Genomic DNA, 12,650 nt, shown 5'->3' on the forward strand with positions numbered 1-12,650 from the left:
TTCCTTGTCATATATATAAAATGGAGAGATTTCTGGCAATACAGCGGGGTAGTTTCAAGAAATCTCAAGATGTTTGGGAGCCATTAACAAAGTATTGTACTGATTACCGTATTTTCACGTAGCTAACGCGCACCCGTGTAAAACGCGCATATGGGTATAGCGCGCGGGAAACCGAAATATATGTAAAAAAAATTTTTAAAACCGCGCATATCCGTATACCTCGCATGCTGCCCCGACTCTCCCGTCGCTGCCCGACTCTCCTTTCGCCCGCCCCGACTCTCCTTTCGCCTGCCCCGACTCTCCTCTCCCCATTGAAGTCCTGTCCCCACCCTGAAAGCCTGATGCCCCCCCCGACGTCTGATTCACCCCCCCGCAGGACCGCTCGCACCCCCACCCCGAAGGACCACTCGCACGCACCCGCACCCCCACCCTGAAGGACCGCTCGCACCCCCACAGCCTCCCAACTCCCTCCCCATCATGTAGAAGCTCCTACCGTTGTCCTGCTGCTTCCTCTTGGTGGTCCCGGCCCTTCTGTGAGCCCTGCGCCTGCGCTGCTTCCTCTTCCGGTGGTCCCGCCCTTTCTCTGACATCAGAGAAAGGGCGGGACCACCGGAAGAGGAAGCAACGCAGGCGCAGGGCTCACAGAAGGGCCGGGACCGCCAAGAGGAAGCAGCAGGACACCGGTAGGAGCTTCTACATGATGGGGGGGGGGGGTTCGGGAGGCTGTGGGGGTGTGAGCGGTCCTTCAGGGTGGGGGTGCGGGTGGGAGTGCGTGCGTGCGGTCCTTCGGGGTGGGGGTGCGGGTGCGTGCGAGTGGTCCTTCGGGGTGGGGGTGCGAGCGGTCCTGCTGGGGGGTGAATCGGACGTCGGGGGGGGGGGAACTATGTAAAAAAAAAGTTGTAAAACGCGCAAGGTTATGCACGGTTTGTAAAATCGTGTATAACGCGCGCGTTATATGCGTGAAAATACGGTAAATGAAATTTTCTTTTCCCTTAAATTTACAAGTTCAATTGTGAGGGAGGGGGGAATTTTATAGTTATGTATTGTACAAGTATTGATTATTTGATAGGTAAGGGGGGAGGGGGGAGTTAAGTATTTATCACTGTTACCATTGATGATTATTAAGTGATATAGATATTGTTAATTTGTTTGGACATTTTATCACACTTATTGTAAGTTTGAAAATGAATGAAGAATTAAAAAAAAAAAAAAAGAAATACTGAATATTCTAATACTGCAGTTTTCTTAAGGGACAAATCACACATAGCTACTTTGTCTCTATCCACTGGTTGATGTTCATAGCCCAAAGTTTCTGGACTGGTCTGGTAGAACTAAAGGAAGGAAGATTAGGTATGATATAATTTTTCCATCCCATTACTTGCCTACCTAATTCCTACCACTTGGAGACCACACATCCAAATCTGTAAATGGAAGAAGAGAAAATGTACCCTTTAAATATATATTTTTCTTGGGTTGGTGCCACTTCATTAGACCTACATAACACTGGAAATTGTTCACTCAGGATTATGATGTGTGTACATTTGACTGATGACTCTTCTCTTTAACTTACTGAAGTCTTGCTTTAAATAAAATTCAATTTGGTGATATGACATGCTTTTCTTTTAGTCAGATACTGTCTGCTGTTATACTGCTGCTTCAGCTTTGGAACAATGGAACAAGAGAAACAGATAACGAGAGATCAGCACAGGGAACTAGTGCACCAATCCTACCTTTGCTACAAAGGTTTCAAAATATACACTGTAATAAAGACATTACCAATCAAGAGGAGGAGATTCAGGTATACATAAGTTTATTATATTTGATAAATTTGTGGGTATCATTTTACAAAATGTCTTAGCAAAATGTGACAACTGACAGGATTCACACTTTATCCCTATACATTTTTATCACGTTCCACATATAAGCTAAAGTATAGCCAGAGACCTGCTAAATAAGTCTCCACATTTCTTTCTTCAAATTAAACATTAAATAAGTGCTGAAACCAAATTTAAAATTAAATTTCCCATTTTTGGATAGCATTAATTCTGCTAAATTTCAAATATCTGCATTTCTATATTTTGTATTAGCCCAGTAGTCTCAAACTCAAACCCTTTGCAGGGCCACATTTTGGATTTGTAGGTACTTGGAGAGCCTCAGAAAAAATAGTTAATGTCTTATTAAAGAAATGACAATTTTATATTTTATAGTTTATAAATCTTACCTTTTGGCTAAGTCTTAATAATAATATTGTAATTTACAGCTAAAGAGAGATATAAGAACATAAGAAGTGCCCTCTTGTTCTCTCTACCTTGGAGAGGATGAAAAACCTGTCTTTATCTACAAAGTCTATTCCATTCATTATCTTGAATGTTTCGATCATGTCATAAGAACATAAGAATTATCCCAGGACAAGCAGGCAGCATATTCTTGACTGATGGGTGACGGCACCGACGGAGCCCCGGTACGGACAATTTTAGAGTGATTGCACTCTAAGAACTTGGAAAGTTCTAGTAGGCCGCACCGCGCACGCGCGAGTGCCTTCCCGCCCGACAGAGGCGCGCGGTCCCCAGTTTCTTAGTTTCCGCGGAGCTAAGAAGACGCGTTTCTTTCAACGGCTGTTGAAGACTTTTTTGATATCGCCTTCCCGCTCGCGTAAACCTTTAAGGAAATATTGTTTCCTTCATTTTCTTTTCTTTAAAAAAAAAAAAAAACCTTTGGTTTTTTTTTTCAATTCTTTCAGTTTCGCCCCGGCGGGGCCTGTTGCCACCATCGAGGCCTCGGCCTTCGATTTTGCAGAAGCCGTTTTTACCTTCATGCCCCCTCAACCCGGGTTTAAGAAGTGCCAGTGGTGTGCACGACCAATTTCACTCACTGACCCACACAACTGGTGTCTACAGTGTCTTGGTCCTGACCATCGAGCATCTACCTGCACCCGCTGTGCGACTTTAAAAAAGAGAACTTTGAAAAACCGGCAGATCCAACAGCAGTTATTATTTGGTGCCGAGATGTCTGATTCTGCGGCACCGGCAGCGACATCGGCCCCGTCTCAGTCGGCACCCACCTTGTCGATACCGCGTCGGCGTCGCATCCCTCAGGTAAGCCGGCTAAGAAGCCTTCCCCGTTGGAGCGTCCTCCGGTCTCAGTAGCAGCGAGCCCAGTCCTGCCGACCTCGAGGCGCCCACGGAAGCGCTCCGCCCCAATAGAGGTGAGCCCCTCGACCTCGGGTTCCTCATCCTCAGCGAAGGCACCGCAGGTACCGCAGAAGAAAAAGGCGGTACCGGTGCCTTCGCTGGACGAGCGGATTGCTGCTGTCCTGCAGGTGCAGCTTAAGGAGCAATTGCAACAACTCCTTCCTGCACTTTTGACACCGAGCCTTCCGGTCCCGGTCCGGTCTGAGCCACCGGTACCGACAGTGGAGCAGCCCCTTCTATCGGCATCCACTTTGTCGGTACCGGTACATTCTGCTTCCTCGGTCTCCATGCCAGTCCTAGCACCGGAACCGAGAGCTCAACACCAGGCTGTTCAGACTTCGGTACCGATGTCTATGAGGTCAGGTAAGTCGGCACGCAAATCCCGACACCTGGAACCCTCCACACCGGAATCTTGAGACCGCAGTTTTCAGGTTAGGGATCCTGATCTGTGGGGTGACTCGGAGGACCCTCTTCTCTCTGAAGGGGAATGTTCATCTGGTGATGAGGATCCTTCTGCTTTAGACCCATCCTCTAAACCAGATGTAACCTCTTTCTCATCTTTTTTGAAAGAGATGTGTGACTCTCTCTCTATTCCCTTGGAGGCTGAGTCAAAGAAATCCAAAGCTTTTCTTGATGCACTAGATTTTGACCAACCTCCAAGGGAATATCTCAAATTACCTCTCCATGACATCTTGAGAGAGACTTTTTACAAGAATTTAGAGACACCTTTGACCATCCCAGGAGCCCCCCGCAAGTTAGACTCATTATATAAAGTCATCCCGATTCCTGGGTTTGACAAACCACAGCTCCCACATGAGTCTCTATTAGTGGAATCCACTCTAAAGAAATCCACGGGAGCTAGTGTATACGCCTCAGTCCCTCCTGGCAGAGAAGGTAAAGCCATGGACAAATTTGGCAAGAGGTTGTACCAGAATGCGATGTTGGCCAACAGGTCAGGGAATTACGCTTTCCATTTCTCATTCTATCTCAAGCATCTCATACAAAATCTGACTGCTTTTGAGAAGTACCTCCCTGACCGTAAAAGATCTGCCTTTCGCCAAACTTCTTCATCGCTCTTACAACTTCATAAGTTCATGGTCAGGTCGATCTATGACACCTTTGAGCTAACCTCTCGGGCCATGGCTATGTCGGTGGCCATGCGCCGACTAGCATGGCTCAGAGTTTCAGAACTTGATGTCAATCATCAGGATCGACTGGCTAATGCACCTTGCCTGGGGGATGAGCTGTTTGGAGAATCCATGGACTCCACTACCCAAAAGCTCTCAGCTCATGAAACTAGGTGGGATACTCTCCTCAAGACAAAAAAGAAGACCCCACCTACCAGGCCTTTTTGTCAGCAATCGGCATACCAACGTCGATTTGTGGCTCGTCCTTTGCCACCGGCACCTCAACAACCCAGGCGTCAGAGGCAACAGCAGAGGCAAAACACTAGACCAGCACATCAGCAACAACAGGTGAAGCCTCCTCCTCCACAAAAATCTTCACAACCCTTTTGACTTGGTTCTCCAGGACATAGCCAGTATCCCTCCATCTGCCCATCTTCCGCTGCCTATAGGAGGACGCCTTACTCATTTCATAAGCCGTTGGGAAACCATCACCTCGGATCAGTGGGTCCTCAACATCATCCGCCACGGCTACTCTCTCAACTTTCAGACTCTTCCTGCCCAAGGTCTACCAAAAGAGTCTGCTTTGAACACTCCTCAGTCTTCCCTCCTTCTTCAAGAGGTTCAATCCCTCCTCCTTCTGAACGCCATAGAGGAAGTTCCTCTAGATCAAAAGGGGCAAGGATTCTACTCCTGTTATTTTCTAGTTCCCAAAAAAACAGGAGATCTCAGACCCATCCTAGATCTTCGCGATCTCAACAAATGCTTGGTCAAAGAGAAATTCAGAATGCTTTCTCTGGCCACTCTTTACCCTTTTCTCAATCAAGGCGACTGGCTATGTTCCCTCGATCTCAAAGAAGCATACACTCACATACCGGTCAATCTGGCCTCCAGACAGTACCTACGCTTCATGATCAATCGTTGTCATTACCAATACAAGGTGCTACCCTTCGGTCTTGCCTCCTCTCCAAGAGTATTTACCAAATGTCTGATTGTGGTGGCTGCCTTTCTACATTCCCACCACCTTCAGGTGTTTCCTTACCTGGACGATTGGTTGATAAAGGCCATTTCATCTCAGACAGTACTTCAGGCCACCACCCAGACCATCCTGTCTCTGCAACTTCTGGGGTTCGAGATCAATCTACCCAAATCTCATCTCATCCCCACTCAGAGACTTCAATTCATCAGAGCGGTCTTGGACACAGTCCTCATGAGAGCGTTCCTGCCATCCAACCGTCTTCAAACGCTTCAATCTCTATGTCAGCAGGTGCTTCCACAACATTCCATCTCTGCCAAACAAATGATGATACTCTTGGGTCGCATGGCCTCCACAGTTCATGTCACACCCTTCGCACGTCTTCACCTGCGCACTCCTCAATGGACCCTAGCTACCCAGTGGTCCCAAGCGATGGATCCTTGCTCACGTCACATATCTGTGACATCATCTCTTCGTCAGTCTCTACAATGGTGGTTGATATCCTCAAATCTCTCCAGAGGTCTTCGCTTCCATCTACCTCCTCATCAACTTATCACCACCAACGCCTCCCCTTACGCCTGGGGAGCTCATTTAACATAAGAACATAAGCATTGCCTCTGCCGGGTCAGACCAGGGGTCCATCGCGCCCAGCAGTCCGCTCCCGCGGCGGCCCTCCAGGTCCATGACCTGAAAATGTTCCCTACCTAACCTAAAAAGTCCATACCCTATTTGCTCAGTGTCCTGTGAGGTAAACCTCTATCTGTACCCCGTTATTCCCTTCGCTTCCAGGAAGTCATCCAGTCCCTTTTTGAACCCCAGAATTATACTCTGGCTTATCACCTCTCCGGGAAGCGCATTCCAGGTGTCTACCACCCGTTGAGTGAAGAAGAACTTTCTTGCATTCGTTTTGAATCTGTCTCCTCTCAGTTTTTCTGAGTGACCTCTTGTTTTAGTTGCCCCTGCTAGTTTAAAGAATCTGTCCCTCCACCTTCTCTATGCCTTTCATGATTTTATAAGTCTGTATCATGTCCCCTCTCAGTCTCCGCTTTTCCAGGGTAAAGAGCCCCAGCCTGTCTAACCGTTCGGCATATGAGAGGTTCTCCATGCCCTTTATCATCCTCGTTGCTCTCCTCTGGACCCTCTCGAGTATTGCCATGTCCTTCTTGAGGTATGGCGACCAGTATTGGACGCAGTATTCCAGATGTGGGCGCACCATTGCTCGATACAGTGGCAGGATAACTTCCTTCGTTCTGGTAGTGATACCCTTTTTGATAATGCCCAGCATTCTGCTCGCTTTTTTTGAGGCCGCTGCACATTGCGCCTCCGGCTTCATTGTGTTATCCACCAATACCCCCAGATCTTTTTCTTGGCTGCCTTCCCCGAGTACCCTCCCTCCCATCGTATAGCTGTACCTGGAGTTCCCCTTCCCTATGTGCAAGACCTTACATTTCTCCACATTGAAGCTCATCTGCCATTTTTTTGCCCACTCACTCAGTTTGTTCAGGTCGCTCTGCAGGTCTTTGCATTCCTCAACAGTTCTGACCGTTCTGGAGAGTTTTGTGTCATCCGCGAACTTGATAACTTCGCACTTTGTCCCCGTTTCTAGATCATTAATAAATATATTGAACAACAGTGGTCCCAGCACTGACCCCTGCGTAACACCACTTGTGACCCCTATCCAGTCAGAGTAGTGCCCCTTTACTCCTACCCTCTGCTTCCTGTCCGCCAGCCAATTTTTGATCCATCTGTGCACGTCCCCTTCCACCCCGTGACTCCACAGTTTCTTCAGTAGGCGTTCATGGGGCACCTTGTCGAAGGCTTTTTGGAAATCTAGATATACGATGTCTACGGGGTCACCTTGGTCCAATTGTTTACTTACCCCCTCAAAGAAATGCAGTAGATTCGTCTGGCATGATCGGCCTTTACAGAAACCATGCTGGCTTGATCTCATCAGATTATTTTTTTCTATATGCTCATTGATACCTTCCCTGATCAGTGATTCGGCCATCTTCCCCGGAACAGAGGTTAAGCTCACCGGTCTGTAGTTTCCCGGGTCGCCTCTCGATTCTTTCTTGAAGATCGGTGTAACATTCGCTATCTTCCAGTCCTCCGGGATTACCCCTGTTCTCAAGGACAGGTTGCAAATATGCCGCAGTAACTCTGCTGTTTCATCTCTGAGCTCTTTCAGTATTCTCGGGTGGATCCCGTCTGGGCCCGGAGCTTTGTCAGTTTTTAATCTATCTATCTGCCTGAGAACGTCTTCGAGGCTTACCTCCATGCATGATAATTTCCCCTCTTGATCTCCCCTGAAGATTTTTTCTGGTTCTGGCACACTGGATGTGCCTTCTATTGTAAAGACCGACGAGAAGAACTCGTTTAGCCTACCAGCCACCTCTTTTTCCTCTTTCATCACTCCCTTCCGGTCACCCTCATCCAGGGGTCCCACCTCCTCCCTCGCTGGCTGTTTCCCTTTCACATATCGGAAAAATGGTTTGAAATTTCTTGCTTCGTTGGCCAGTCTCTCCTCATACTCTTTCTTGGCTTTCCTGACTACTCGGTGACATTGTTTTTGATACTGCCTGTGCTCTCTCCAATTTCCTTCGGTTTTGTCTTTTTTCCACTTCCGAAATGATTTTTTCTTGTCTCCTATCACTTTCTTTACTTCACTGGTTATCCATGCAGAGTCTTTCGTCTGATTCTTTTTGGATCCTTTCCTAAATCTTGGTATATAAAGGTTTTGCGCCTTGTTTACTGTGTCCTTGAATAGGGACCAGGCTTGCTCCACAGTCCACGTTTCCTTGGAGCTGTTTCTGAGCTTCTTTCTCACCATTTGTCTCATGGCATCATAGTTCCCTTTCTTGAAGTTAAACGTTGTTGCCTTGGTTCTCTTTCCCTTAGGTAATCCTATTTGCACTTTGAACTGAATCATGTTGTGGTCACTGGTTCCTAGTGGTCCCACGACCTCCACTCCCTTTGCTTGTCCTTTCAGCCCATTGAGGATCAGATCCAGAATCGCTGATCCTCTCCTTGGTGCCTCGACAAGTTGTTCCATGAAGCTGTCCTGAACAGCTTCCAGGAACTCCATTTCCCTTGCACATTTTGAATTTCCAAGACACCAGTCTATCCCAGTGTAGTTGAAATCTCCCATAACTATGGTGTTTGGGTTTTTGCATTCCCTTCTCAGCTCGGCTACCATTTCTGTATCCTCGGCTTCGGTTTGCCCAGGTGGACGGCAGAACAGTCCCATCTTTATCTCGGATCCGTTGCTTCCTGGTACTTTGACCCACAATGACTCCAGTTGGGCATTTGTTACTGCTGTGTCCAGAGTGGATGAGTGAATGGTGTCCCTTATGTATAGTGCTATTCCTCCTCCTTTCTGGTAAGTCCTGTCTTTTCGGTAGAGTTTGTATCCTGGCAGTACTATGTCCCATTTGTTTTCCTCGTTCCACCAAGTTTCCGTGATCCCTATGATGTCTAGTCTCTCCTTATTGGCCATGACTTCTAGTTCCCCCATTTTGTTCTTCAGGCTCCTTGCATTAGTATACATGCAGTTCAAGTCCTGGCATTTTCCCTTGCATTCCATTCTTCATTCTGTCCCCTTCCTGACCTGTCAACTCCTGAGTATTGTCTCTTTTGTCTTCTCTTTGTGATAGATTCCTATTGCCTTCCCCTTTTGTCGTGTTCCTATTGTCCTCCTCTTGTTCCTTCTCATTATCCAGTCCCATTTTGACTTCCCCTTGTAGTATGTTCATCCTGTCCCCCTCTCGCTTCGTCTGACTCCCTTGAATGTTCATAGTCAGTTGCTTGCCACTTGTGTCTTCCCCGCAATCTTCCCCCTCAGTACCTTCACTGGATACTGTTTCCTGAACCGTCGATACCAGGTCGACTGTCAGCTTTCCCCTTCTACTTAGTTTAAAGCTTGTTCTATCACTCTTCTGACGTTATTTGCTAGTTGTCTAGTTCCTGCCTTGCTCAGGTGTAGACCATCCTTCTTGAAAAGCTTGTTCTTTCCCCAGAATGTTGTCCAGTTCCTTATGAAAAGAAAACCCTCTTCCTCACACCATCTTCTCATCCATGCATTAATTGATTGTAGCTCCGTCTGCCTCTTCGTTTCTGCCCTCGGCACTGGCAGGATCTCTGAGAAGGCTATCCTCTGGGTCCTCATTTTCAGTTTCCTTCCTAAGATCTTGAACTGTTCAGTCAGTGCATTCTTGCTGTAGTCTCTCCTAGTGACATCATTCGTTCCGACGTGGACTATCACTGCTGTCTCTTCCGTCTCTGCCCCCACCAGGATTCTTTCAATCTTGTCAACGATGTGCTTCGTTTTGAACGAGTTCCAAACTCAAGGACTTTGGACAGCTCAGGAAATGAAGCATCACATCAATTTCCTGGAACTCAGAGCGATGTTTTATGCCCTCAAGGCCTTCCAACATCTTCTCTTTCCTCAAGTCCTCCTGCTGTGCACAGACAATCAAGTTGCGATGTACTACATCAACAAGCAGGGTGGGACAGGCTCTCGCCTCTTGTGCCAGGAAGCCCAGAAGATCTGGACTTGGACCATAGATCACCATCTATTCCTGAAAGCTATCTACATTCAGGGAGAACAGAATTCCTTAGCGGACAAGCTCAGGAGAATTCTCCAGCCTCATGAGTGGGCACTCGATCCTTTCACTCTCCAGTCCATCTTCGCTCAATGGGGCACTCCTCAGATAGACCTCTTTGCAGCTCCTCACAATCACCAGTTTCCCCTATTTTGCTCCAGACTCTACTCTCCTCACCGTCTGGCAGCGGATGCATTTCTCCTCGATTGGTCCAATCTGTTCCTGTACGCTTTCCCTCCTCTGCCTCTCATGTTAAAACCTTGTTCAAGCTCAAGAGGGAACGAGCCACCATGATTCTGATTGCTCCAAGGTGGCCCAGGCAACATTGGTTCTCCCTTCTACTTCAACTCAGTTCCAGGGAACCCTTTCTTCTTCCACTGTTTCCTTCTCTGCTTACACAGCATCAGGAGACCCTTCTACATCCCAACCTCCAGTCTCTGCACCTGACAGCTTGGTATCTCTCGGGCTGACTTCTCATGATACTCTTTTGTCTCAGCCCGTTCGTTCCATTCTGGATGCCTCCAGGAAACCGGCCACTCTGCAATGTTACCATCAGAAGTGGACACGATTTTCTTCCTGGTGTCTTCTTCATCATCTTGATCCCACTTCTCTTGTAGTGGAGACATTGTTGGATTATCTTCTTTCTTTGTCTGACTCTGGCCTTAAGTCTACTTCCATCAGAGTCCACCTCAGTGCTATTGCTGCTTTTCATGAGCCGGTTCATGGAAAACTTCTCTCAGCTCATCCCTTGGTGTCCAGATTCATGCGGGGTCTTTTCAATGTGAAACCACCTCTTAAAGCTCCTCCTGTAATCTGGGATCTCAATGTGGTTCTTTCCGCCTTGATAAACCTCCATTTGAACCTTTGGCTACCACTCCTTTCAAGTTTCTCACTTGGAAAGTACTTTTCCTTATTGCTCTTACCTCTGCCAGGAGGGTCAGTGAGCTACATGCACTAGTTGCAGATCCACCTTTTACGGTCTTTCATCATGACAAGGTGGTTCTGCGTACACATCCAAAGTTTCTCCCTGAGGTTGTCTCTGAATTCCATCTCAACCAATCCATTATTCTGCCTGTCTTCTTTCCGAAACCTCACTCTCATTCTGGTGAACAGGCTCTGCATACTTTGGACTGTAAGCGGGCTCTAGCTTACTATTTAGAGCGTACTAAACCCCACAGATCAACTCCTCAACTCTTTCTGTCCTTTGATCCGAATAAATTGGGACGTCCTGTTTCTAAATGTACGTTGTCTAATTGGCTTGCAGCGTGCATTTCATTCTGTTATGCTCAGACCGGACTGACACTGGAAGGTTCTGTCACGGCCCATAGAGTTCGAGCTATGGCAGCATCTGTAGCTTTCCTCCGTTCCACTCCTATTGAGGAAATCTGCAAGGCTGCTACTTGGTCCTCAGTTCATACTTTTACATCTCACTATTGTCTGGATGCATTCTCCAGACGGGATGGACACTTCGGCCAATCTGTTTTGCAAAATTTGTTTTCCTAATGGCCAACCTTCCCTCCATCCCTCTTTTTGTTAGCTTGGAGGTCACCCATCAGTCAAGAATATGCTGCCTGCTTGTCCTGGGATAAAGCACAGTTACTTACCGTAACAGGTGTTATCCAGGGACAGCAGGCAGATATTCTTGCGTCCCACCCACCTCCCCGGGTTGGCTTCTTAGCTGGCTTATTCTAACTGGGGACCGCGCGCCTCTGTTGGGCGGGAAGGCACTCGCACGTGCGCGGTGTGGCCTACTAGAACTTTCCAAGTTCTTAGAGTGCAATCACTCAAAATTGTCCGTACCGGGGCTCCGTCGGTGCCGTCACCCTTCAGTCAAGAATATCTGCCTGCTGTCCCTGGATAACACCTGTTACGGTAAGTAACTGTGCTTTGCGGCTGCTGGGTCAGACCCTGTTGTGTAGTACCGTGTCCTTCTTCAAATATGGTGACCAGTGCTGGATGCAGTATTTCAGGTGGGGCCGCACCATGGCCCGGTACAGTGGCATGATAAACTTTTCCGATCTGTTCGTAATCCCCTTCTTAATCATTCCAAGCATTCTGTTCACCCTTTTCGCCGCTGCCACACATTGTGTGGACGGCTTCATCAACTTGTCAACCAGTACTCCCAAGTCTCTTTCCTTGGGGGTCTCTACGAGTACTATACCAGATTTCTAAATTCGTGTACAAGATTTTTGTTACCGACATGCATCACCTTACACTTATCCATGTTAAACTTCATTTGCCATGTTGCCGCCCATTTCTTGAGCGTGTTTATGTCCTGTTGTAGGTCTTCGCAATTCTCCTGCATCTTCACTACTCTGAATAACTTCGTTTCGTGTGCAAATTTAATCACCTCGCTCGTCATTCCAGGTCATTTATAAATATGTTGAAGATCATAGGCCCAAGCACCGAACCCTGTGGCACTCCACTGGTGTTGCTTTTCCAGTCCGAGTATTGTCCATTTACCCCCTCACTCTCTTTTCTATCCGCCAACCAGTTTTTGATTCATGTGAGTATTTAACCCTCAATCCCATGGCTCGCAATTTTTCAAAGTAGTCATTCAGGCGGGACCTTGTTAAACGCCTTCTGAAAATCCAGATATACAATGTCGACTGGGTCACCTTTGTCTATCTGTCTGTTAACTCCCTCGAAGAAGTACAGTAAGTTTGTCAAGCAAGATCTTTGCTGAAGCCATGCTGGCTGGTCCTCATCAGATTGTGTCCGTCAAGGTGGTCAATAATGCGGTCCTTTATTAGCGCCT

General features: G+C 47.4%; 1 protein-coding gene across 1 annotated transcript in view; it reads left to right on the forward strand.

Moving 5' to 3' along the window:
* HERC2 (HECT and RLD domain containing E3 ubiquitin protein ligase 2) overlaps positions 1-12,650 on the forward strand; it is a 3,346,202-nt gene that overhangs the window by 251,021 nt on the left and 3,082,531 nt on the right. The window contains 1 exon segment of the mRNA XM_033948978.1: positions 1,627-1,798. Coding sequence (XP_033804869.1) covers positions 1,627-1,798 — 172 coding nt within the window.

Source organism: Geotrypetes seraphini, chromosome 6, assembly GCF_902459505.1.
Source record: "Geotrypetes seraphini chromosome 6, aGeoSer1.1, whole genome shotgun sequence".
Lineage (NCBI taxonomy): Eukaryota > Metazoa > Chordata > Amphibia > Gymnophiona > Dermophiidae > Geotrypetes > Geotrypetes seraphini.